At 41.6% G+C, this 23,136-nt stretch overlaps 2 protein-coding genes across 2 annotated transcripts in view; both read left to right on the forward strand.

The window, feature by feature from the left end:
• Window positions 1-4,482, forward strand: part of LOC306742063 (kinase suppressor of Ras 1-like) — a gene marked incomplete at both ends in the record, with an annotated part of 37,543 nt that extends 33,061 nt beyond the window's left edge. The window contains 9 exons of the mRNA XM_079224402.1: window positions 1,494-1,551; window positions 1,841-1,895; window positions 2,111-2,350; window positions 2,457-2,653; window positions 2,811-2,907; window positions 3,344-3,477; window positions 3,570-3,701; window positions 4,019-4,154; window positions 4,345-4,482. Of these exons, the coding sequence (XP_079080528.1) occupies window positions 1,494-1,551; window positions 1,841-1,895; window positions 2,111-2,350; window positions 2,457-2,653; window positions 2,811-2,907; window positions 3,344-3,477; window positions 3,570-3,701; window positions 4,019-4,154; window positions 4,345-4,482 (1,187 nt within the window). The remainder of the gene's footprint in view (window positions 1-1,493; window positions 1,552-1,840; window positions 1,896-2,110; window positions 2,351-2,456; window positions 2,654-2,810; window positions 2,908-3,343; window positions 3,478-3,569; window positions 3,702-4,018; window positions 4,155-4,344) is intronic.
• A 3,811-nt stretch (window positions 4,483-8,293) lies between these two features.
• On the forward strand, window positions 8,294-16,960 carry LOC306742973 (galectin-9-like). The gene is made up of 9 exons (XM_079225435.1): window positions 8,294-8,377; window positions 8,486-8,551; window positions 10,369-10,457; window positions 10,999-11,206; window positions 11,575-11,694; window positions 11,939-12,070; window positions 13,135-13,223; window positions 13,960-14,116; window positions 16,346-16,960. Exons 2-9 carry the CDS (start codon window positions 8,516-8,518, stop codon window positions 16,490-16,492), a joined length of 978 nt encoding a protein of 325 aa, XP_079081561.1. The 5' UTR covers window positions 8,294-8,377; window positions 8,486-8,515; the 3' UTR covers window positions 16,493-16,960.
• Window positions 16,961-23,136: the final 6,176 nt, after the last annotated feature.

The raw sequence follows: 23,136 nt of genomic DNA on the forward strand, positions 1-23,136 counted from the left end.
ATATTGAATGTGTGTCAGAAATGTGTGATGCAGAAACATGATGATGTAGAGCAGCACATGGGGAAATGTGAGCTTATTTGAGAAGTATTGTTGTTAGTTTCTTTAAGTCAAAGTACTGTAATCTATGTTGATATTTAGTATTTTAGTTATTTATTTTTTTAATCACTCTGAATTTCACTTGCTGCCACTAGGAGCGTTGAAGTGACATCATTCGTCCAGCGTAGCTCTTATCCTGTCGTAGTATTAGAATAAACAAATAACTCCGTCACATGCCTCTATCAAACGTCATGAAAGTGCCTTTTGCGATTTTACTGATTCAGGCTGTTTGTGTTTTGTGCTTTCAGTTGTTTACACGCCACGTTTCTATTCAAGATTCAAAATATTTATTGTCATATGCACAGATAACAGACAGTTACTCTGTACAATATACTGTATTTTGCTGGGTCCTCATTACACACATAATTACAGTAAACTTAAGGTAAAAAATAAATAAATAAATAAATAAGGCACAACAAATATGAGAACAGTATTGTTGTATGAATGGTGCATTGGCTCATGTACACTTCTGTCACTCACCGGTCCTCTTGTGCTGAGAGAGTACCGGCTCTAAAGTAGGAGCTGAAAAAGCCCTATTGGTTGCTGTGCTGACTCAATAAAAAGGGGTTCTGAGAACTAAGTTGTCAGAACTCTGAACTGGTTTGAAAAGGCCTCGGTGCATCGTTCTGACAGCAGGAAGTAACTCTGGCGATGGGGCGCTGGGATTGGCTCAGCTGGGCGAGGAGACACAGAAAGCCTGCATTGCAAACTAGAGACGTGGAGTTTGAAAGATGTGGACATTTAGCAGGCACTATGCTACATTGCATTATGGGAAATGTAGGATCCAGTGTTGGCTCATACTTGTCAGGAGTTTACCTTTTGTTTTTTATAGTTCACATTTACACTCATAAACACCACCCGGTAACCAGTAGTCATTCTCAAGGTACTACTCTGTAGTCATAAAGTCATTACTGCAGAGTGCATTCCAACAGCAGCACTGTGTGTTGACATGAGCGCCACAGAGCGGCCAGACTCCTCCCACAGTGTTTCGCCCGTACACACTGATAACATTTACTGCAGGCGGTTTTTGCACTTTTATTTAAACAGATAGAATCCATAGCGTTAACATCTATTTTGCCATAACAATCTGGCCATGTGGGCTGCAAAATGCTCAACTTCACACAGAAACCGAAAGAAAACAAACCATGACAGTTCAAACTACAGAAGAGGCCGAGCAGACGCAGACCGTGTGTGACACATACTGATAAGAAGATGTGGCAAAATGGTTTCATATTATATAAGCGGTCAAAACCCGTGATCGCTTTGCAAACTGATAACATTGTCTGTTCTGAATTTATGAAGTATCATATGTATTTATACTGTGTAAAGTATTGGTGCAGCATTTGTGAATGACCCTTTGGCCCAGCGCAGTATTCTGAAGTTGTCTCTTCCAACAGATGTTCCTGCTTCCACATTTACTGCGGCTCAACATTATGGCAGCAACAATGAGTCTGGGTAAGAGAAAGCCGCATAGGTTCCATTATGGCTGATAATAGCGAATCACATTTCATATGCGTGGGCTGATCAGGAACGAGAAACGTCAGCACAGACACGTTTCGGATAAATAAGATACTGTCTCCAGGACAAGGAAGGGTTTCTTGATGTTCAAAAACAAAAATGAGTCCATATACCCATATCACATTCTTTAAGGTCTCAATAAAACAATCCCTAGGCTAGTATGTACAGATCCTAATAAACCTACCAAGGCTTTGGTGGGTTGCTAATCTTGTGGTTCTGCTCTCAGAGTGTCACAGCTGGTCGTCACTGAAACTCAGCTAATGGCAGCGAAGCAAGTCGGGGTGAGTACTGACAGTTTCACTTCCCCAGCCCATGCTGCCTAGCATGACCCACTGTATGAACTTTAAATAATGCTTTCCAACTTCCATTTGAGTTTTCTGTTCCTCACATTTAGTTGTTGATTTGATCCTTCTTCACAAAGTGCGTTGACCCGAGTTTTACAAAAGGAGTCCTAAATGAAGGCTGTCCTCTTCTTTAGTTGTGCCATCTGTTTCAGGAGGAGGACTACCCAGCAGAGAACGAGGAAGCAGCTGACGAGAGCGGCAGAGAACCGGGCCTTTCCACTGACGCAGGCGACGAGGATGGCTTGGAGGACCTGCCTGCTTCCATATGCCGCCGTGGGGCCGTCGGCCGCTGGAGGGGCCCCATCGGGCGTAAGGCCAGCCAGAACAGCGTCTACCTGCAGGAGTGGGACATCCCATATGAGCAGCTGCAGCTGGGAGAGCTGATTGGCAAGGTGAAGACCGACATGTAATATAGACACACCCAATCTTAGAATACAACATACAATGGCAACATCTGGATCCATCCCAGCTGACACATTGGGCTCTGTGCTGGTCCAGGGGCGCTGGGGGAAGGTGCACAGGGGTCGCTGGCACGGGGAGGTGGCCATTCGCCTACTGGAGATCGACGGCAACAACCAGGATCACCTGAAGCTCTTCAAGAAGGAGGTGATGAACTACAGGCAGACCAGGCACGAGAACGTCATTCTGTTCATGGGCGCCTGCATGGCCCCGCCCCACCTCGCCATCATCACCAGGTACACGACTCGTCACATCTCAGTTCTGCTTTTGTTCCCACGCTTCCAGCAGCATCCAGACGGCCGTTATGGTGATAACATGTGATGTGATTTGACATGTGATCTGTGTATTTTGAATTTGGTCTGAGTTCCACTGTTGCATGTGTTTTCTCTGCAGTTTCTGTAAAGGTGTGACTCTGTACTCTGTTGTAAGAGAAAGAGGTCACATGCTAGACATCAATAAAATCAGACAGATTGCACAGGACATTGTAAAGGTAAGCGACCCTTGAACCTGGTGAGACCGACAGAATAATAAAAAGATAAGAAACTCAATCATTTCAATACCAATATATGCTAATTTCTGTTGATCCATGAAGCAAGACATCACATAACAACCTGATGTTCATTAAATCCTGATGTCAGAGGAATCTAGGTTATGAGAGATACAGGATCCAACCCTTTCAAAAGTAATCAGATTTGTCTGAATTACAAACGATACATTGAGAATTATCTCTGTGTAATATTTAAAGACTGGCACTCAAAATGTACTATTTTAATGTCACCCCTGTTCTGTACAAGTTATCACAGATGAGAAGATAATAATTAATTACTTGAATAAATAAGAAAATGTGACCATGAAGAGCAATGTTAGAGGAAGGAAGTTTGAGACAAATGCTTCTTTAAATTCACTCATCCTCCACTCTTCCACAGGGAATGGGTTATCTGCATGCCAAAAGCATCATTCACAAGGATCTGAAGTCTAAGAACGTGTTCTACGACACAAACAGGGTGGTCATCACAGACTTCGGCCTGTTTGGGATGGCTGGAGTGGTACAGGAAGGCAGGTAGGAAGACTTCTCTCCGTCTAAAGGATCCAGATGCTCCTCCGCGGAGCCAAGATCACAGTCTTCGTGTGTGTGTGTGTGTGTGTGTGTAGAAGAAAGAACGTGTTGCGGATACCTCGGGGCTGGATCGACTACCTGGCTCCAGAGATTGTTCGGAAAATGAGTCCAGAGGTGGATGAGGACCAGCTGCCATTCTCCAACGCTGCTGACGTTTATGCATTTGGGTATTTATTGATTGATTGATTAGACTTCAACAGCCTCCTCATGTTTATCAACAGGCACTCCGTTTATGCTCCATTCTAAAGTAAAGGTGGCATTACAACTAAATATGTCTCATAGCTCCTCTTTGGTGCCTCGGCATGTCTTTAGAGTCTGTTGAGGTTTGCCGCTCCAAGCTAGTGCAGCAGTTCTTTTTGTTACCTCACAAGTTGCAACACTTTTATTTCCATGAGATTCATACACCACTTGGCATACTTGCTGAGCGGTTTCACTGTCACCACAGTTTTCCTGATCAGATTCTTTTCGCTGTGGTCCTTTTCAGTACAATCTGGTATGAGCTGCAGCTCGGGGACTGGCCAATGACCAACCTGCCTGCGGAGACCAAGATCTGGCTAGTGGGCAGCAATGTGGGTGTGAAGAAGGTGCTGGCAGATGCCAACCTGGGCAAGGAGGTGACGGTGAGTCTGCCACATGGCACGTCCTCACTTGATCAGAGGGAGCTGAGATGGGAGCAGCAGCAGTGTGAGAGGCAGACACACATGTCTGTTAGCCCCAATGTCCTGCTCAATAAAACAATGACACCATAGCCCCATGACACAGGCACTCTCTTGGTGAGATCAAGACAACAGCAATCCTCTTCCTCAACAGGAGATCCTGTCTGCCTGCTGGTCCTCTGAAGCCGAGAACAGGCCCACCTTCACCCCGCTGGCAGGCATGCTGGAGAGGCTTCCTAAACTCAACCGCAGGCTCTCTCACCCCGGACACTTCTGGAAGACACCTGAGTAGGTACCATAGCAACAGAAGGCTTTTTCATGACGACGGTGGACCGGCCTGCAACACCATTTACACCAGCATTCCAAAAGGGTCTCCATCATTTTATTTAGTGGATGGATGTCTACGTTTTAATGTCACCATCAATCAAATGGAAAATATTGTACATATGATTTTGTAAAGAAGTCTGAACATTTTGAAGCTGTCCTGCTGAGTATCAACTAATACAAACCACCTTTCCTAACGTGACTGCTCTTTTGCATTTTGAGGAAAGATCGAGTAAGACTAATTTTTTTGCTGTGCCTGTGGACGAGCGGTTGCTCCCTACAGGCTTCCTCCATCTTCTTTTCCAGACACTTAAATGTGCTTTTCACAGTCAGCAGTAATGTCCTCTATACACCTCTCCTTCTTTCTCCTCTCTGTGATGTCCTCTCCTCCGATTATATATATATATATATATATATATATATATATATATATATATATATATATATATATATATATATATATATATATATATATATCTCATATCATATTTTTCCATTGGATTTAGAATAATGGAGACTTGTGATCTGTATCTTTATTGATTCTTGTAGTCAAATCTGATCAATTCTCAGTAATGCAAGTTCTGCCTGCAGAGCTGGTGGACTGTGACCGGTGAGGCTGTTAAGGGGGTCATGTGACGGGGCGTCCGCAGGCTACTTCTCTGTTCTCTTTTTGAAGTGCGCTAGTGCCACTTTTCACGATGTGAAAATTACTTTATCGTCCCATTAGCTGCTATTGAGATGACATCTTTTGTCTTTGTCTCCATTCTCAGTTTTTACATTTCAAGCGGGTTTTAGTTTTGTATGTGTGCAAACCGGTTCCTCCTCCGTTCTACCTGCTTTCCATAAATGACAATCTGCATATGTATCTGCATGTCAGTGGACAGTGAATCATCCTCGGTGCAGGAAGGCTGCTGGTTTCAGCTTTTATGGCTTGTGCCTATGGAACCTGTTGACGGGGAAGTCTGAGGGTGATCCAGATGGTCCACTGTATCATTTATGGCTCACAGGTGATGCATTTTATAAGTTTGGTGTTTGTTTGACTTTCCATTAGCGTTCTACGATCAGTACAGCCTCACAGAGGGTTTAGACTCGGTTTGCACACTGTCGTGTTCAAAGCTGTGAGCGGCAAAGGAATGTGCCACTCACCCCCATGGTACTGTCAGAGACTGAGATCTCCAGACCTGGATCAGTAAAAACCAACATCTGCATTTCTTTAGACGCAGCTGGTCCTAAATGGCTGTATGTTCAGCCCAGTCCCAGATGTTGGCACTGTGCAAACCGCAGGGCGTTGAATGTGGACGTGTTGTGTATTTGGTAGGAACAAGTGAGGAAGTATGAAAGTTGCATAGTATAGTAATGGGTATAAGAAACAAGGAAGTCCACATCAGGCCGATGGTTTTTTATTGCAACCGATTGTTGCAATAAAAACAAGGCTTTTCACCCAGAATGCACCATGTGATATTAAAAGTAAGAAAGTACGCTATGGTAGTTGTTGTTTATTTACGGGAGTTACTTTGTTACTTTCCATTGTTCCATTATTTTGTTATGTTATTCGTTGAACAAAAATGCATGATCTCTTTTCTAACGTTAACAAATAGTTTTGTTCCCTAAACACGTGAACCACATGGCATTGTGTGTTTCCGCATGATGATTTGAGGAAACATAAAAAGGTTTGCAATATGTAATGCGACAATCTCTCTGCCAGCTGGGTTGGAACGTCGGGCCCTTCGAAGCAAATTTTTGATTTTGGGCTGTAAAAAATAAACTGAATTGGATTTGTGTTGCTGTAGCAACTAGAAAAGAGCTTTCACATGACATCCTGCTTTAATCGATCAGAAGTCATCAATAGATCAAGCCGATGAGAGATAACTCCCCATTGAGGGTTCATGAGAGCTGTTTGTTCAGAGCCGAGGACAATACTGGAAGTAATATGCGGAAAATGATATTGCTACAAGTATGTGTCTTTCCTGTGTACACTCCAGCACTGCACTCTGTGTGTGTGTGTGTGTGTGTGTGTGTGTGTGTGTGTGTGTGTGTGTGTGTGATTTTCTCGGGCCGGAGTACGATCATATATGTGTGTGTTGGGGGTTGTATTTAATATACAGTGTTTGCACAAGGGTTTAAATTTTAGAGCATTTAAATTGGTACTTTAGTCCCATTGATGTGTCGATAGATGTGTAAACTATGGTTGTGTGTGTTTTTTTTTATGGTTGAGGTTTAATCTGCGGAGTATTTTTGAGTATTACTTTGTACGCCTCTGGTCTGAACAATTGAAGATATTAAAGCTGATCTCCAGTGACTCTGTGTGCTCGCTTTCTTCTTGTGTCATGATACCACCTACATGTTGAGACACCAGTATAATATACCTGTACAAGCAGGTTGAGCTGAATTATGAACAAATAAATAACAAAAAAAGGTTTTGTTAAGGAATACAGAGCAGCTGGAAGTTAAAGTTGTATTAAAACAAAATTGCTGCGAATGGCGCGACTTGTTTAAAAAATGTTTAATCCGCACCATTCCGGCGAAAATTTGCGTTGTTCACATCCATTCGCGTCTGTGCATTGACTTTGCATGTAATCTACACTGGTGTGAACGCAGCATTACGCCGCTGTGCACCCTAACCTCAATTCAACCCGCTGTCCATGGGACAAGACGATGTGTGAGATGCGGATGCTTGTCGTGACAGAATGTCAGAAGTTTCCTGTCCCAGTCTCAGCCCCCTCATCTATCTAGTTTCCGGTGCTGAGCAGTTCCCCACGGACAGACACAGGCGGTGTACATCGTGGAGCATTTCCATCTCCGCTCACCAACGTTTATCTGGAGCTAAGAGCGAGCCCAAACCATGAGCAACAGTCCAAAACCGTCATCGTACCCTCTGTTTCTAAACATCCCTAACCTTCCCTTTCAACTGGATTCTGTAACTCTTCTATCATGTCTTTCCTTTTGTGTGAAGGGCTTTGTAACTCAAAACAATATACAGCAGCTTCCACAGGTTCAAGAGCAACAGGAAGGGAGGCCAGGAGGGTGTTCACACAGCAGACGGACCTCAAACAGAGACAAGGTTTGTAGTGGCACGCTCGTGGTTCTCTCTTCACTTTGTAAGGACACTTAATAACTGCTATATATGGTGAATGTGCTCCACACTGACCACAACATGGCTGCATCTTACCTGTGACCTCAGGTGTACCCAGCATGGTCGCTCCTGAGAGGCATGTGACCAGTCATTCAAAGGCTACTCTCATAGAACCTTTCACTGGACTGAGGAGGGATATTCCTGATGACTAAGCTATATTATGGTGTCAAAACAATGCTCTTTTGCAAATTAAAGTACTGCATTCTGAATTGAAATATATATATATATATATATATATATATATATATATATATATATATATATATATATATATATATATATATATATATATATATATGTGTGTGTTTACTTTCTAATTACTTCCCTTAAAGTTGTAACTTACTCTTATCATCCAAAAGTGTTGACTACTTCAGCCATTATATTCAATTCTCTTCAGAGTTAACAGGAACCGGCCCACATCCTGCAGCAGTCTTCACTTCCTGTTTGTGCTGCGCTTTCTGCAGAAACTCTGGACCACCTCACCTGCCTTCAGACCTCCTGGGCAGTGAGGCTGACAGGTAGCTTCAGACCCCACATGCATGGCCCTCAGGGTTCTTCACTCCTCTTGGTTCACATGGTGAAGACTTGTTTCCTGAATCTGAGCCTGGCTTCTTGGACCTCATTCCAGGATTCCAGTGGGCACAGACCGGATGTAGGAGGGCCCCTGTCATCTCACTCTGACTACAAGCATGAAACGGCTACCTTGTGGTTGCAGGACGACCACTCACTGGTGGGTCTGACGTGGAGCCTGTCTGAACAACGCCCACTTGAGAGAATCGAAACCTATCTGAGGAATAAAAACGCGCGTTGTAAAAGTCTCTCATTTTGTTTCCTGCAGCTCGGCTCACGCGCAGTTCTCTCTGGGACCATGGCTTTTAACCAGCAGACACCTTTTTATACACCAGTAAGTGATTCTCACTTTGTCTTGATATGGAGGGAGAGACTGGTCCGGCTCGGGCTCCGGTCAAGCTCGGTTCTTACATTCTATAAAAACGACATGATACATAGGTCATTAAATACACCTTCCTTATAGCGTCTCTACTAGACTTGTGATGATATTTCCAGTGTGATCATGTTGCAGGAAATAAAGATGCTTCCTCAATCTGCATTTGGTAGGACGGCGATTCGAATAGTTACATAAAATAGTAGTCACGAAATATTTAAATTTGATATATTTTATTTCCTTAACCTAGCTGACACAATTTGCCATTTTTTCTTCAGTGTCGTGACAGAACGTGTGATCAAAGACAGACTATTGCTCGTGAATCTAAACAGCAGCCGAGACTTGTGTGCTTTGCTTTTTATAAAATACTTAGCGTATATCTTACACTTATACTGTACGCAGACCGACTGTACACATGCACGCGCACGGTTAACGGTAAATGGACGTCCCTATAACGCTTTTTTAGTCCTCCGACCATTTAAAGCGTTTTAACGCTGTCGCCATCACCTTTTAAGGGTTATCCCTCGCGGTCGGGCTGTAAAAAGTGCAGACACCAGTCAGACACGTGAACGCGTTATGAACATATAACTTCACAGTATTGAACAACTCGACAGAACTTTTTCGAGCACCAGTTTCCTGTGTTCGCACGTGACGCCACTGCTGACGTCATCGGTCGTTCCTTTGAGATCTGGCTGCTCTGCGGGTCTCCGGTTGGAGGCGTCACGGGGTCCAGGTCCAGGTCCAGGTCCAGGTCCAGGTCCAGAAGCGCACTGCCGTCTATGTGTCGAAATACCAACATTTCAATTGGTAGAGAATATTTAGCCTGGGGAGAAAGAAACAGAAGCTTCTCACAGCCTATTCTTTATTTTATAAGGAACTTAAATATACAGGTACATACATCGATACAAAATAGGCCAACTCCATTCTTTTTGTCTCACCTAATTGCATTTATTCAGTCTCATTTTCAAGTATTTAACATGTGTATATATTTCCAATAACATTCATGAATGAAATTGTGATCTTTTCTAAATGTCTGCTGTACGGTTGTAAGGTTATGCTGTAAGGTGATGCGGGAATGGCTGTACGAATGGTCAATGAACATTCATCGATGCACAAATGAGCTCTTGTGTATGCTCTCTCATGTAAAATACATCTATTGGGAAATGGATTGCAATGATTTGGATTTTTAAGAAATGGGTCCCCATTTAAAAAAAGATGGGGAAACAAACTAATCTGGAATGTGTCAATAAAAATACATATGGCATTAATGCCTGAACTTTGGTGAAGGGAATGAACACGGCAGCCCAAAGAGACAAACAGGAGAATCATGAAACTAATAAGGATTCAATAATTACTGTGTATAAAGGGGATTAAAACACATAATAGTAAAACAAATGTGGAAAATGTCACTGTGAGGAACGTTGAACTGGTGGGTAAACAGAATCCTCACTTTTACACGGGTAGGGTCAGAAAAATGGAACGGAAGCTTAAATAAAAGCTTCAGGACACGGATTGAGAGAGACGGAGTGAGACAGGTCTGTTATTGTGAGACAGGTCAGTCCAGACTAGTGATGGGAATTCCAGCTCTTTTTAGAGAACCGGCTCTTTTTAGAGAACCGGCTCTTTTTAGAGAGCCGGCTCTTTTGGCTCGGCTCACTAAGAGCCGGCTCTTTCGGCTCCCAAATGGCTCAAGGCGGTTTATACCAGCATTGATAAGTATATTAGCAGTTCACAGAGTGAAACGCAGCTGTTTACCTGTTTAGTCCTGTCCCTTGTAGAGAATCCCCTTCACTGGATCGATCCATGGGGGTCTGCAGGAGGGGAAGTCCATCAGCATCAGTGGACGAGTCCTGCCCGGAGCTGATAGGTCAGACCGCTGTTCTCGTCACTCGCTCCCTCTGCTGTTAACATTTCATGAATTTCCTTTGTGTGTAAAATACTGCCTTTATGCTGATATTGATAGTATTGCATTTCATTTTATCTTATTTTTCAATGGTTATTATTCATTAGGACACATTATTATGCTGAATGAATCCCATTCATCTGTGCCAAGCCTCAATTGAGGCTTTTTAGTTTTGTTTCTTTGGTTTTCATTGATTGTGGTTTTGGTAATGGCTGTATGTTAAGACATGTTAGTTAAAGGTACCCTGTTGAACCGTGTTACCATTCTGCGTAAACATGCAGTGTTTCTCACTCACACACAAAGTGTGCATTGCTTCACGTTGCTCTATAGTGCCATTGGTGGTCAAAACCTCCAGTTTTTTATTTGGGTAGCTTGCAACATAAAAACACAAATTCAAGCCATATTTTGGCCATTTATACACAATGATACACAATTTACATGATATAAATCTAAACAATGACAGTTTGTTGTAGTCCATTCAATGATGTGTTTGTTTTTTCTCCAGGTTCAATGTGAATTTACAGAGTGGATCCGGGAACAATGCGAACATTGCTCTCCACATTAACCCCCGGTATGACAGCCACCCTGGTTACGTGGTTACCAACACCTCACAGAATGGCAATTGGGGCAGTGAAGAGAGGAAGCTCAACTCTCCGTTCCCTGCTGGCTCTACCTTCAGCCTCAGCATCACTGTCTCCCGTGATTCCTACCAGGTCTGACTCTCTGAAAATGAGCAACTCCCTTTGGTACACAACTCTAGAAATGTAAATCAGGCAGATCCTAGTTCACAAATCCTGTGTCTCTCTGGTGAATGCAAAACAGGTAATAACACCAAGTTATAGTTTGTTCATAAATTATCTTGCAAAGAATAATGAAAACACAGTCACCTCTCAAGTTTGACTTCACTCAAGTCTGCCTGCACTCTGCTCAGTCTGAGAGTTTCACAATGAGCATTATTTGTGATTGTTCATAGGATTAATTGTTTCTAGCAAAGTGGGGAGAAAGTCAGATAATGGTAAAACACAGTTATTAAAGATATTATTGACATTTTCTCAAATCAAATTCCATATTTTTTCTCCAGCTGAACGTCAATGGCTGCCACTTCATGGAGTACAGACACCGTATCCCATTTCACCAGGTGGACACCATCACTGTAGCTGGGAAAGTAGAAATTTCCTCCATTTCCTTCCAGAACTCTATGGTGAGGATGTTACCAGAATTAAGTATGGCATTCATTGTGTTTCATGTACTATACGTCAATGCTCTCGTTGAAAATAATACCAAAGCGGATACAGTATTACAGAAGGAAGAAGGATGATTAAAGGTTTTCCTTCTGTGTTAAGTTCCCTGGACAGCCGGCATTTCCTGCTCAGCCTGCGTTTGCTTCACACGTAGCCTTTCCCACCAATGCTGCCTTCCCTTTTTATCCGACGGGTCCAACGCAGCCTGGATTCCCCTCCCAGCCTGGATTCCCCTCCCAGCCTGGATTCCCCTCCCAGCCTGGATTCCCCTCCCAGCCTGGATTTCCCTCCCAGCCTGGATTCCCCTCCCAGCCTGGATTTCCTCCTGCAATGCCTGTGAGTATCAGGCAGGTTGGAGTTACAGTTCTACAGGGATTTTACAGAGCTGCTCTGGGGCAGCACAAACCTCACTGGTTAAATTAAAGGGTTAGTTTGCACAAATTACTAGAAAAATAAACACATGTTCCATTTAATTCTAAACCGGCCATCATGGAGAGGTGGGAGACACAATTATGCCTAAATATGGAGATAACGGCGCACATTTTCAGGTAGTCCTCAGTCTCTCCTGAAGGCATTCGTAGCGTTGCACTCAGCAGTTTACATGAAAAGAGACAGAAATAGATTGAAAAGGAGAGCTATAGAGATTTAAACTCTAGCATCTCCTGTCTCATCTCCACACAGCAGACCAATCATAGTGTGAAGTGTGTGTAAATCTGGGAATGCCGGTTTCAGAAAGGTATTTGTCTGATTTATTCCCCCAATCCAACGTGGAAAGGTATGAGGGGATGAGCTTCTGAAGCTATTTGACTGTTCGAACAGCAGCGTATTGGTAGTTTAACAAACCCCCTCATAAGGAGGCCTTACAACAAACTAGGCAGCCAGTTAATGCAAGAATAAACTTACATTTTGTATTATATTACAACATTCTGGAGAGGGAGTCAACAGATTGTCGCTTATTCCAGGTTGCATTCATTAAGAAGCAAACTCTGAAGCATTAGATAATTGAGGTGGAAATTATTTTCAGAAATACCATAGGTCTGGATTAATATTGACCACCTCAAGTAAGGGAGAAGAAACTGAGAAAGGGCCTAGAAAGACAAGCATGGCTGCCTCAATAGTTGATGATTGAAACAAACTGAGAAACTGGAAAACAGGACTCCACATTAGTCTTAACACTTCCTGTTCTGTAACAGATCATTAACAACAAAAAGCAACTGCTGCTGCACTGTTCTCTACAGATTTAAACTTTGAAGCGTAGTGCTTCCTGGCTGCACCTGTTCAAACCTGCAGCAGTTGTCATCTTTTATCTATATACATTAATATACTCTCCATTAATTTAAATGGTTTAAACCAAGAATGGATATTTGTGCAACTCATTTTCCAATTCCGTCTCTGTGCAGGCTGTTCCATATAGGAGCCATATCAGTGGTGGACTTAAACCTGGCAGGACCATCACTATCCAGGGGACTGTTCTCCCCAATGCCACAAGGTCTGACTTCCTTATTAATAGTCACTAGATTTCACATTACAAAACATTGTAGAAATGAAGCATTTCTACAATGTGTACACAGAGTTGTTGATAAAAATGAAAATAAAGTAAATCTCACGTGCTGGCCAAAGACTCTAAACCTGTGTCAACACCTGTGCCTCGACTCCACATTGGTTTATAGACTCTACATCTCAGCCTAGACTCTACATCGGTGCCTACACTTTTTAGATTTATTTTGATTCATGGACATCAATTACTTTCTTAATGATTGCGCTTTGTGTGTATGTGTTTGCACGTGTTACCATCATATCCCATTTTCATAAACCAGGTGCAGATTCAGCCAAGTGATGTAACAGAAATACAAACAATGGGGGCAGTGAAAGCATCTTATTTCTGAAGCGAAATGAGGCTTTAAAGGAATACCATGTTCAGTTATTCTATGGCAGGTTTTGTTCTCCAACCAGATAGTGACTCTTCCTTGTTCTAATAACAAGTGTTGACAGTTCCTCAACCTTTACTGAGGCAGTCTGGTGATGCGCCATAATTCAAGTGGCTGCTCAGAGAAGGAGCATGTCAAACCCACATTCCTGTCTTGGGCCAAAATGTGATAAGTTTGATATTACACATTGCACATATTGCAACACTTTTCTGGTTTTAGTCTTTAACGACTAAGGGAGCATTCATGCAGGAGGCCCAGTGTCATGTCTTACTCACTCTTTCCTCTGTTTCCTCTCAGATTCTCTGTGAATCTGAGCCATCACTCTGGCATCGCTCTGCATTACAATCCACGGTTCAACGAGAACTCTGTGGTTCGAAACACCAAACGGGGGGAGCAGTGGGACGCTGAGGAGCGAGACGGAGCGATGCCCTTCCACCGGGGGAAGCCTTTCACGGTACCACTGCAAACACCACACACTGACCAGGTGGTGGAACGTCACTGATAAACAGCTGATGTATTTAGTACAACAGTGGATTCCAAGAGCAGTTTGTAGACATCATTGTATCTCCATTACTTGAGCTAAGTGCATAGTTAATACAATTCTGAGCAAAAGTAGTACATCTGACTATTTTCACTTAGTAATCTGACTTTATTCTCGTTTGTTCCACTGGATAAATGTCAGTGTGTTGCACAAAAGAGAGGGAATCACAGATAGGGGGGCATTCTTCGTACCTGGTTCAACAAAGTCGATCAAATGTCCTATTATCCACCTTAAATTAGCGAGATGATTGACATCAGGCTTTTCCGGTTCTTCAAAGGTTGACCCGCCCTCAAACGGTCTCGTTCATTCAAACCAGGCGTCATTCATCTGGATAAATGCGCGCGCCCGCTCCTCTTCAAAAGGGGGAGGAGTCGAACACAGATTACATGATCTTCAAACGCGACAATGGCAAATAAACTCTGAGAAAGAGCGTCTCTTTTCTCCGTGGAGGAGCAGGAGATTACCACGACTACATATGATGAATTTAAATCCATAATCATGGCAAAGCCTAATGGTGCGTTCACATCCAAAGCGTAGCGAATATCCGCAATACTTCCTGTTTGTGAACGGTGTCATGTGACTCTAGCTGCTCGGGCTAGAGTCACATAACACCGTTATATATAACACCTAGTGTTCGGAAAATAGTAGTAGTCATATTCAGTAGTATACAAATTAATATATACTTATGAGGATATATGTACTGTATGCACGTATGTATCATATATGTCTATATACATGTATGTGTCGATTATCATATAACTAGGAGTTTGAATATGTGTATGGACGGATCAGTACCGTAATCATGTTCTACAATAATGATTCTTGTCGGCAGAATCTATATCGCCGCGTACAGGAAGTCATGATGATGTGAAAACAGATCCTGGCGATCTGAAAGAACTCTTTCCCTATAAAACTAATATAACTAATATCGCTCCTTCATCAATGAGGAAGGGAGCTGCCTTTTTTGTCCGGTGGGAGTGGCCAGCTTATCCAGTGAATTTCAGTAAGCCTGCCCGGGAGCAGGTTAAGGGATTTGTATGTGTTGCTATGGTGATTTATCTAAACTTGCTTCGAAGAACCGAAAAACCTGACCTACGTCATCTTATCCTGAAAATTATCCATCTAACTCAGTAAACCAGCTACTAAGAATAGGGCCCAGGCATCATTTGACTGATTTATACAACAGTTCCTACTCAAAACTTGCCTTCAAAAATACAAATGAATTTAGAATGAGTCTCTGACTCTGAGATGCAACTGGAATCGTCCTTTATAAGGAAGCTTAAGGCCTTTGGCATTAGCTTGTCACATGGGGGACATGCAAATTATATATGTCTAGGGCTTTTATTGTGAAGGGTCAGGACGGTAAGAGTGGATCTGGGGGTTATTTCACAAAAGCAAAATCAAGAAATTCTTAGATAAGAAAAGTCAAGGCTTTTCCTAATATAGTCAGGGCATCCTGGTTTCACGTTGGCCAAGCCACGTTGAGGAGGTGAAGCAAGGTGTGAGTCATTTGATGTATGCATGTTTATGGTTTTCTTCAGCAGACAATGAGGTCAATCACAGACTAACTGATAGTGAAATGGACTATCTTACTTTAAAGCCAGTGAGCAACACAATGAATGGAAGTTTATGAGGAAGCAACGCATATAATATGTAAAAATAGACACACAGCCGCTGTAATAAAAACCATGGCAGATAATAGCGGACTGACTGAACTATCAACTGCTCTCAACTGAAACCAATCATTTTCACACATTAACAGTTGTTCCCTTTGCAACTTGGTCAGCTCTTTCTCGTCACCTAAACGGCTGCAATAATATTCATCAACGTTCATTCAATGACAACAATGTGAACAGCAACATATACAACCCCAAACATAATACAAATATATTGACGTGGAATTATTTACACTGTGTACCGTAAAAGTTGGGTTACAAGCCGCTACTACGTTCGGTCAATATTCCAAGTTTCAGAAGTAAATAACACTTTCTTTTGTGGTCCACTTCCTCCTAGACCTGAGCCAGACATGTCTAAAAGACACTGTGTGAGACCTTGGGGACTCCTACAGTAGTGGTCGTGTAAAAAAGACTGGAGGCTCTTCAAAGTATGTGATTGCTAAATTCCCTTGTTTTCTTCTTCCAGCTGACTATCTGTTGTGAGAGCCACTCCTTCAGGATTGTGGCCAATGGGATGCAGATGCACACCTATAAGCATCGGTTCACTCCCCTTAAAAACATCACCTCCCTGGAGATCGATGGAGACATCAGCCTGACCTCTGTGATGGTGTAGACGTCCAGAACCTGTGGCTGCTCTTGATAATCTTATCCACAACATGCTTTCTCTGACAAAAAAACCTGCGATAATTAATCCATGCTAATTCTGTATTCCTTATATTGTTCTCTTGTTTATACTAAAAATAATCATTCTAATTTGTATATTATTACATGCTATACTTCTGAAACATTAAAAGGGAAATTCACCAACAATTATTAGGTCAAGTTTAAAAATGAAGCTCATTCTGGTTGAATTCAGTAATCTGGGGTATGTCCATAGGCATTCTGGGTAATGTAGGCAGATAGTCTCCGAGGGGAGGGAGACAAATAGGCCCAGCACACTGAATGCAGCTGACAACAGAAAAATGTCCAACGTTGGAAGTTCAAGTCTCTAAAAAAGAAAGTGTTGGAAATACAATTGCCTCTTAACTGTGTAATCATTCACGTTTGTTAAACATTCCAATTAAATCAGTGTGACATTTGTTATGGTTTGATGAATTCTTGCCTGATGGAAGTTGATCAGATAAAAGGGAAGGAAATGAACAATTAAACTACTGTAGATAACATGTTAAACCAGCTAATACAAACCCTATAAATCTCTCAAGAAATTAATAATTTTTTCTTTATTTCTATGCTGTTATGACAGTTTATGGTTATGTAAAAACTAGACTGAGTTTCTGGTGGCATGCTAACATTTGCTCACTAGAACTCACATCTAATAGTCTTTAGTTTTGCAGGTATCGTCTCATAAAACAAAGCATTGGACACATTTATGTTTCGACCTGATGATGGCACAACAGGAAAGGTTAAGGGATCACAAAGTGATTACAACTCGAGCTACCAGTAGCAGCTAAAAAACATAATTTAAAGTTTTACCATTTTGGTAGCACTTCATAGGTACACACTATTTAGCATTAGTAAAGCATGAATAAACAATGAATTCATAATTTATAAAGCATTATTCCAACACAAACATGCATTAGTAACTCATTCATAAACAGTTATAAATGTTTCATTCTTGATTAATAAGCTATGGCTTCATACTTTATATATGATGGATTCCCCATTTGTAAATGAAGTATTAAGATGATTAATAAGATCATTTGTAAAGTGTTAGTAAATGATAAAAACAATGCTGCAATTCATGGTGAATTCAGTAGTTACTACTCATTAATTCAGTAGTTACTACTCGTTAAGTATTAGTTAAGCATGTTCTGTGACCTGATCTAAAGTGAGGACTATCTATGCTTTACAAGCATTTATAAGCAGTGCCTCAAAGCTAGCAGAAGTCTCAAGTTATCTTCCCTGGAATATGGTTGTCCATAGAGACAAAGTCACGTGTTAAGAATTGTAGTTTCTCTCTTTTTATTTCTTCATCATGTTCCTTATTTATTTCCTTAATTAACTGAAGTGGTAAATGTGCACATGCACAGGAAGGCTGACTAGTTTATATCATACTTATCAGCTGGCTGCTTTTGGCTGCGTAAAGGTAAACTTGTATTGGAAAATATTTGGGAATATGAAATATGACAAAATAAATAAAAATAAAAAATGTACGTACACCCACAATAAATGTATAAACAACTTTTTCACCCTTTTTTTATTCATTTTTTTTGCTCATAACAGTAATAATGCATAATCATGGTACAGCAGCTTTCCTCCGTGTAATTACAGCCACAATTTTAAGGTGAGACACTTTTTTAATGCACTGATTCATTTTTAGGGTATTTTGTCTTCTTTCAGACTAATGGAAAGAAAACATTCAAAGTATACATTTAGGTGTTTATTTTACTACTTTGTCTATTTGCATCAGTTGATTCCTCCTAAATTCACCAAAAGTAACCTAATAACTAATTTGCAATTTTTTAATAATACAAAAAATAATGGTCTTATCTGTAAGTAATCAATTGGGCAAGTTCCATGGGGATATCTTTTAGTTAACCCTATTCACCTGGAGAGTATAATAATAATAATAACTTGATTTATTTAGCAAAACAAAGTTTACAAAGTGCTCTACAGAGAAGCAAAGCATAGTCATACATAACAACAATACCAGTAAACAAAAAAGGACCCTACCATAAAGGCAATGAATAGAAACTTATTGTTACTTCATGTCAATAAAACACAGATAATCTGTTTCTGTATGTAGGCCAGTCACATTTAAAGTAGAAGGAATGATATATGTTTCAAAAGAACCCACAGTACCAAGAAGTAGTGCATATGGTAAATAAAACCCTCTAAACCCTTCTTCATATAGTTTTCTTCATTGCACTCTTCACTCTATTATTTCACCAAAGATTATGTTCCATTTCAGGCTCCAGCTCAAGTCAGGAATCATCTGAAAAGACAGCGAGACCAAACTGAGATTATTCATGATTCATACTTGGTCTCTGATGAAGGTTCAAATATAAAGATTGCTGTAACAGTTCCTGCTCCTGAGAGGAGGATCTCTTTTGATTTGAATGAACAAGAATAGATATCCATCAGTGTGATGATTTTTAAGACGTTTCTCAAACAAATATCTTTCCGGTTTTAACATTTAACAGATAAATAAATACAAATTAAATGTAAACTTACCATGATCAAAAGGGGAGCTGTCGCCACCTAATTATTCCAGACCATGGTCATGAGGGCTTGGTCTCCCTCTGCATATCCAGGCTTGGAAGAGCTGCGCTTCCTTTGCTCACCTCCGCTGCAGTCCTGTAAAACAGAAAGGGTTGTTAGGTTTTTGTGAAAATTTAGATTTAGTCATAAATCAATATTATAGTTAAAACTCTGCATTTCCTCCATGCCTGCTTACCGGAGTGCATCCTGTGACCTTAGGGCACAGGACCAGTTTGCAGTGCAGGTAGATCTCAGAACTTTCCCCGTTTCCTTCCACGTACTGAAACATGCCGAAAGAGAAGGCGTTGAACACTCCGAGTCCATTTCCCTGCATCTCCACCGTCTGGTCAGCGGGGTCCGGGCATCTGCTCACAATCAGGACCACAGACACGGTGAGGTCATTGGCAGTGGATTCTTTCAGCCACTGACGAAGTCTCAGAGTATTTTCTCACCCGCCAGTCACCAGGTAGTATGGCAGACCACCATCAGGGGACAGCTGCAGGGGACCATGCCGTCGCCCAGCCCCTCAGTCTTCATCTCCAGCCAGATCCTCAAGTTCAGCTGGAAGTCAGCGTCGGCCTCCACAGGCTGCAGGAAGCCGGCGTCGGTGTAGGCGGTCATCGTCAGTGTAGTTCCAAACTTCAGTTTTAATGTGCTGAAACACAGAGCTGGAGAGCACACACACACCTACACACCTAGTTTAAAGACACTGTAACTTGATTTGTCGCCCTTGAGATGAATAAAAGCACAAGCTGCACATTAACAAGGTGATGCTCCGCCGGCCTCCACTCACCTGTCTCTGATCCTAATAGACACTGTGGCTGTCTGGCTGTTTGAAGGCGCAGGAGAAGTTGATCTCCACCTGCTTCTCGTGGGTGATCGTTTCATTGTTCCTCGTCATGATCTTGTAGACGACATGGCTGTCGTTCCTCTGCATTGTGACTGTGTTTAGAGTCATACATCACATGCATATTTCTATAAATAAAGAAAACTAGTTAAACTCTAGTCACTCAAGTGCCAAAAGAATGCATTTCTAGAAATCCTAACTTAAAAACATGGATATCATGCCTAACCGAGCGCATCATGACTTTTCCACGAGACTACAGGTGATAAACGCCGACTGCATGTTTTTGTGTGATTGTTCTGAGCTGAAGACTGAAGGAGAACCCCACCGTGACCTCCGTCCCGCAACCCCTCAAAGCCGAATGTCACCATGTGGGTCTGGTGGTCCACCTGACCAGTGCAGTCCGGGTCGTTGAGGTGTAAAGTGGAGTAGTCGATGCCTTCTTTGTCCAACAGCAGACATTCAGCCAGTGAACCAACTCATTTAAAAAATTGTATCATCCTAAGGGACGTCTGAACCAACACCCTCTGAAAGAAACTCCACAGCCTTTCAGGAGGGTTTCCTCCTTCACAGCTGTTGCATTGTACCTAAAGTGTACTTGGAGGCAGGGCCGGAGTGGGGCCACTTTTCAGCCCGGGAATTTCAGACTCAAGACCGGCCCACTTTTTCCATGGTAGTGGAAATTGGATAAATGAAGCAACAGTTCAGCTCTTACTATCCTGTAGTAGTTTTTTATTACTATCCAACAAATAATGTAAAGGTTAAATACAACAATAATAATCCACTTAAGATGAGAAGTTAACAAAAAATAGTCAAAAGAACTGTTTATCCCATTGCTAGTAAAGCGGTTCAGAAGAAATTGTAGGCTATGTAGAGGTTGCCAGACTCTGCAAACCGCATCATTTCAACACACTTAACTGTATAGACACTGGAGGCCATTTTAAATAAAAAGGTACATAATTTCTTAAATTCACCTTTTAAGGCACTTGCATATAAGATACAAACCGATGTTTGACATCATAAATTGCAGAAAAATCTCAGCTATCTATATATGAGGCACCATTGTCATAAGGCAAAAGTATAACGACAAAATATGACTCTAAATGTGAAAAATGGAATCTCAATTTTTGGAAATTCTCTTGTGAAAACATAACTTTGCTCAGGTGGTTGAATGGTTTTGGTGCTTGAAATTGGTTTATCAAAGGTCTTGGGATCACAAAATTAGTGAAATATATGAATAAAATGGTAGATACATGTAAATAAATGTCTAAAACTAAATGTATTATCGTTTTGAGTAGTCTGTCACTACTTTCACCAAAATGATAAAAATGGGACAATAAAGCTTCATGAGGTGTGTGCAAATGAAAAATGACCATTACAACATGTTTTGTTTTCAAATAAAATATATATTATTCATAAAAAAAAATATTTACACAATATACATGTTCAGAAAATAGAAAACAGACCCGGGCTGGTGGGGATGGCTGTGGTTAATCCTCTCTGTAAAATAAATTACTCCAGTCAGTAAAGTTCACACAGTTTGAACAGTTAAACGGTTGTACATGTGTGGAGGTGAGCAGTGTACCTGGTGAGCAGTGTCCAGGTCTGGGTCAGTATTCCATGAAGGTGCAGGTGGCTGCAGTGAAGCTGCATGTTGTCCACTTACCCTGACAGCTGTGAATCCTCTCTGTAAAATAAATGACTACTAGTCAGTTGAAAGAAAGATGACGTTGCGATTGAACAGAGTGCTCCGCTTGGTATGTGTAAATATTACTCAGATCATGACTGGTTATAACTTGAGCATAGTGCTCCGCTTGGTATGTGTAAATATTACTCCGATCATGACTGCGGTCGTAACGTGAGCAATGTGCGCCGCGCGCCTCGTGCTCTCGTGTACACATTACTAGTCTGCACCATGCAGTCTTACAGACACGTAACAAAGTTTAGTAACTACACTTACCCATCTTCAAATGGATTTTTTTTGTTGGAGTATTCCTCCTCATCAAGAGTCGAATCCTTCCAACTCCGACGACGACGCGCCGTCGTCCTCCTCGTCCTGCTCGCTGCTCTGAAAAATGGCCAAAAGTGCTTCTCCCGTGTTGAAAGTCGTCATGATATCGCTTCTCTATGACTGAAAAAGACTGTAGCGAGACTGTAGCGTGTTTATATGCTCAGGTGTGTAGTCCTTTGAGATGTCCTGAGTGTTCATTGGTTGGTTATTTCACAAAATGTCAACGGACACCTGATTCAACAAATCAAGGAGAAAGATTTCGTGTGACGAGTACTTTTTTGAACAGCGTCATATGACATGCCGACGCCCCTATCTCGCTCCGTGAGTCGCGTAAAATGACGCGGTAAGAATGCGGCGGAAGCCAGAAGTCTCCTCTTTCTGCCAGACGTGCATCTGCGATGTATTATCGCGGAGATATCAATATTTTAAAAACGTGCACACTGTCAAATACTGTGCACGCGTTGGTCGTGGGCTGCGAGTTAAATACGTCAGATTACCCAAGTCCAATAAAGTAAAATAAAAGATTTTTTGGACTGGAACGTACCTTCCCTTTAAATTAGTGTCTGTTTGTTTAACTCAAAATATGTTCTTTCGTGACACAAGCACTTAAAAAACAAAACAATTAGAGACATAAAATAAAATAGAAAATAAATTCTCTTCAGCTTCAATATAAATTATCTGACTTATTCCAGCAACACAAATCAATGCCAACAATATACATGAAATATAACAACTCAACATATTGTGTAATGTCTCTTTTCAATCGGTCTCTTTTCAGTGTTTATCAAAAGTAAACCAGTCCTTTTTTTTCTTGGATGAACAGTCAATCCTCTCCACAAACTGTGGTGATCCGCAATTTGATATTTCTTAGTCCGGGAGAAAAAAAATAAACTCCCAGCAATGGAAACAAAATGTGCATACCCCCTAAAAAATACTATAGAGCTCTATAGAAAGAAAATGTTTTTTTGATACTCAAGATGGCTGGCGACAAGTCCTGGGACACAGCGGTCTCTGCCTGGCTCTAATCCACCTACACTAGCAGGAAAACAGTGTAAGAAGTGGTGACTTGATGTGAAAGACGGCTAATAGAGACTGGCTACAGCTTGGCCATGTCTTCTCCCCTCTAAACATTATTCAAGTGCTAACCCGCAAACTTTCCTGCTCTGAGGTCACTGCTCTACAGCCATGAAGCAGAGATTAG

The sequence above is a fragment of the Taurulus bubalis genome (assembly GCF_910589615.1).
Source record: "Taurulus bubalis genome assembly, chromosome: 10".
In the NCBI taxonomy this organism is placed as follows: domain Eukaryota; kingdom Metazoa; phylum Chordata; class Actinopteri; order Perciformes; family Cottidae; genus Taurulus; species Taurulus bubalis.

Excerpts from the sequence above, each read along its gene's own strand:
- LOC306742973 (XM_079225435.1), top strand. The coding sequence starts at position 8,516 with ATGGCTTTTAACCAGCAGACACCTTTTTATACACCA. Across the intron at positions 12,071-13,134 it reads GATTTCCTCCTGCAATGCCT|GCTGTTCCATATAGGAGCCA; the intron begins GTGAGTATCAGG and ends GTCTCTGTGCAG. Across the intron at positions 14,117-16,345 it reads ACCGGGGGAAGCCTTTCACG|CTGACTATCTGTTGTGAGAG; the intron begins GTACCACTGCAA and ends TTCTTCTTCCAG.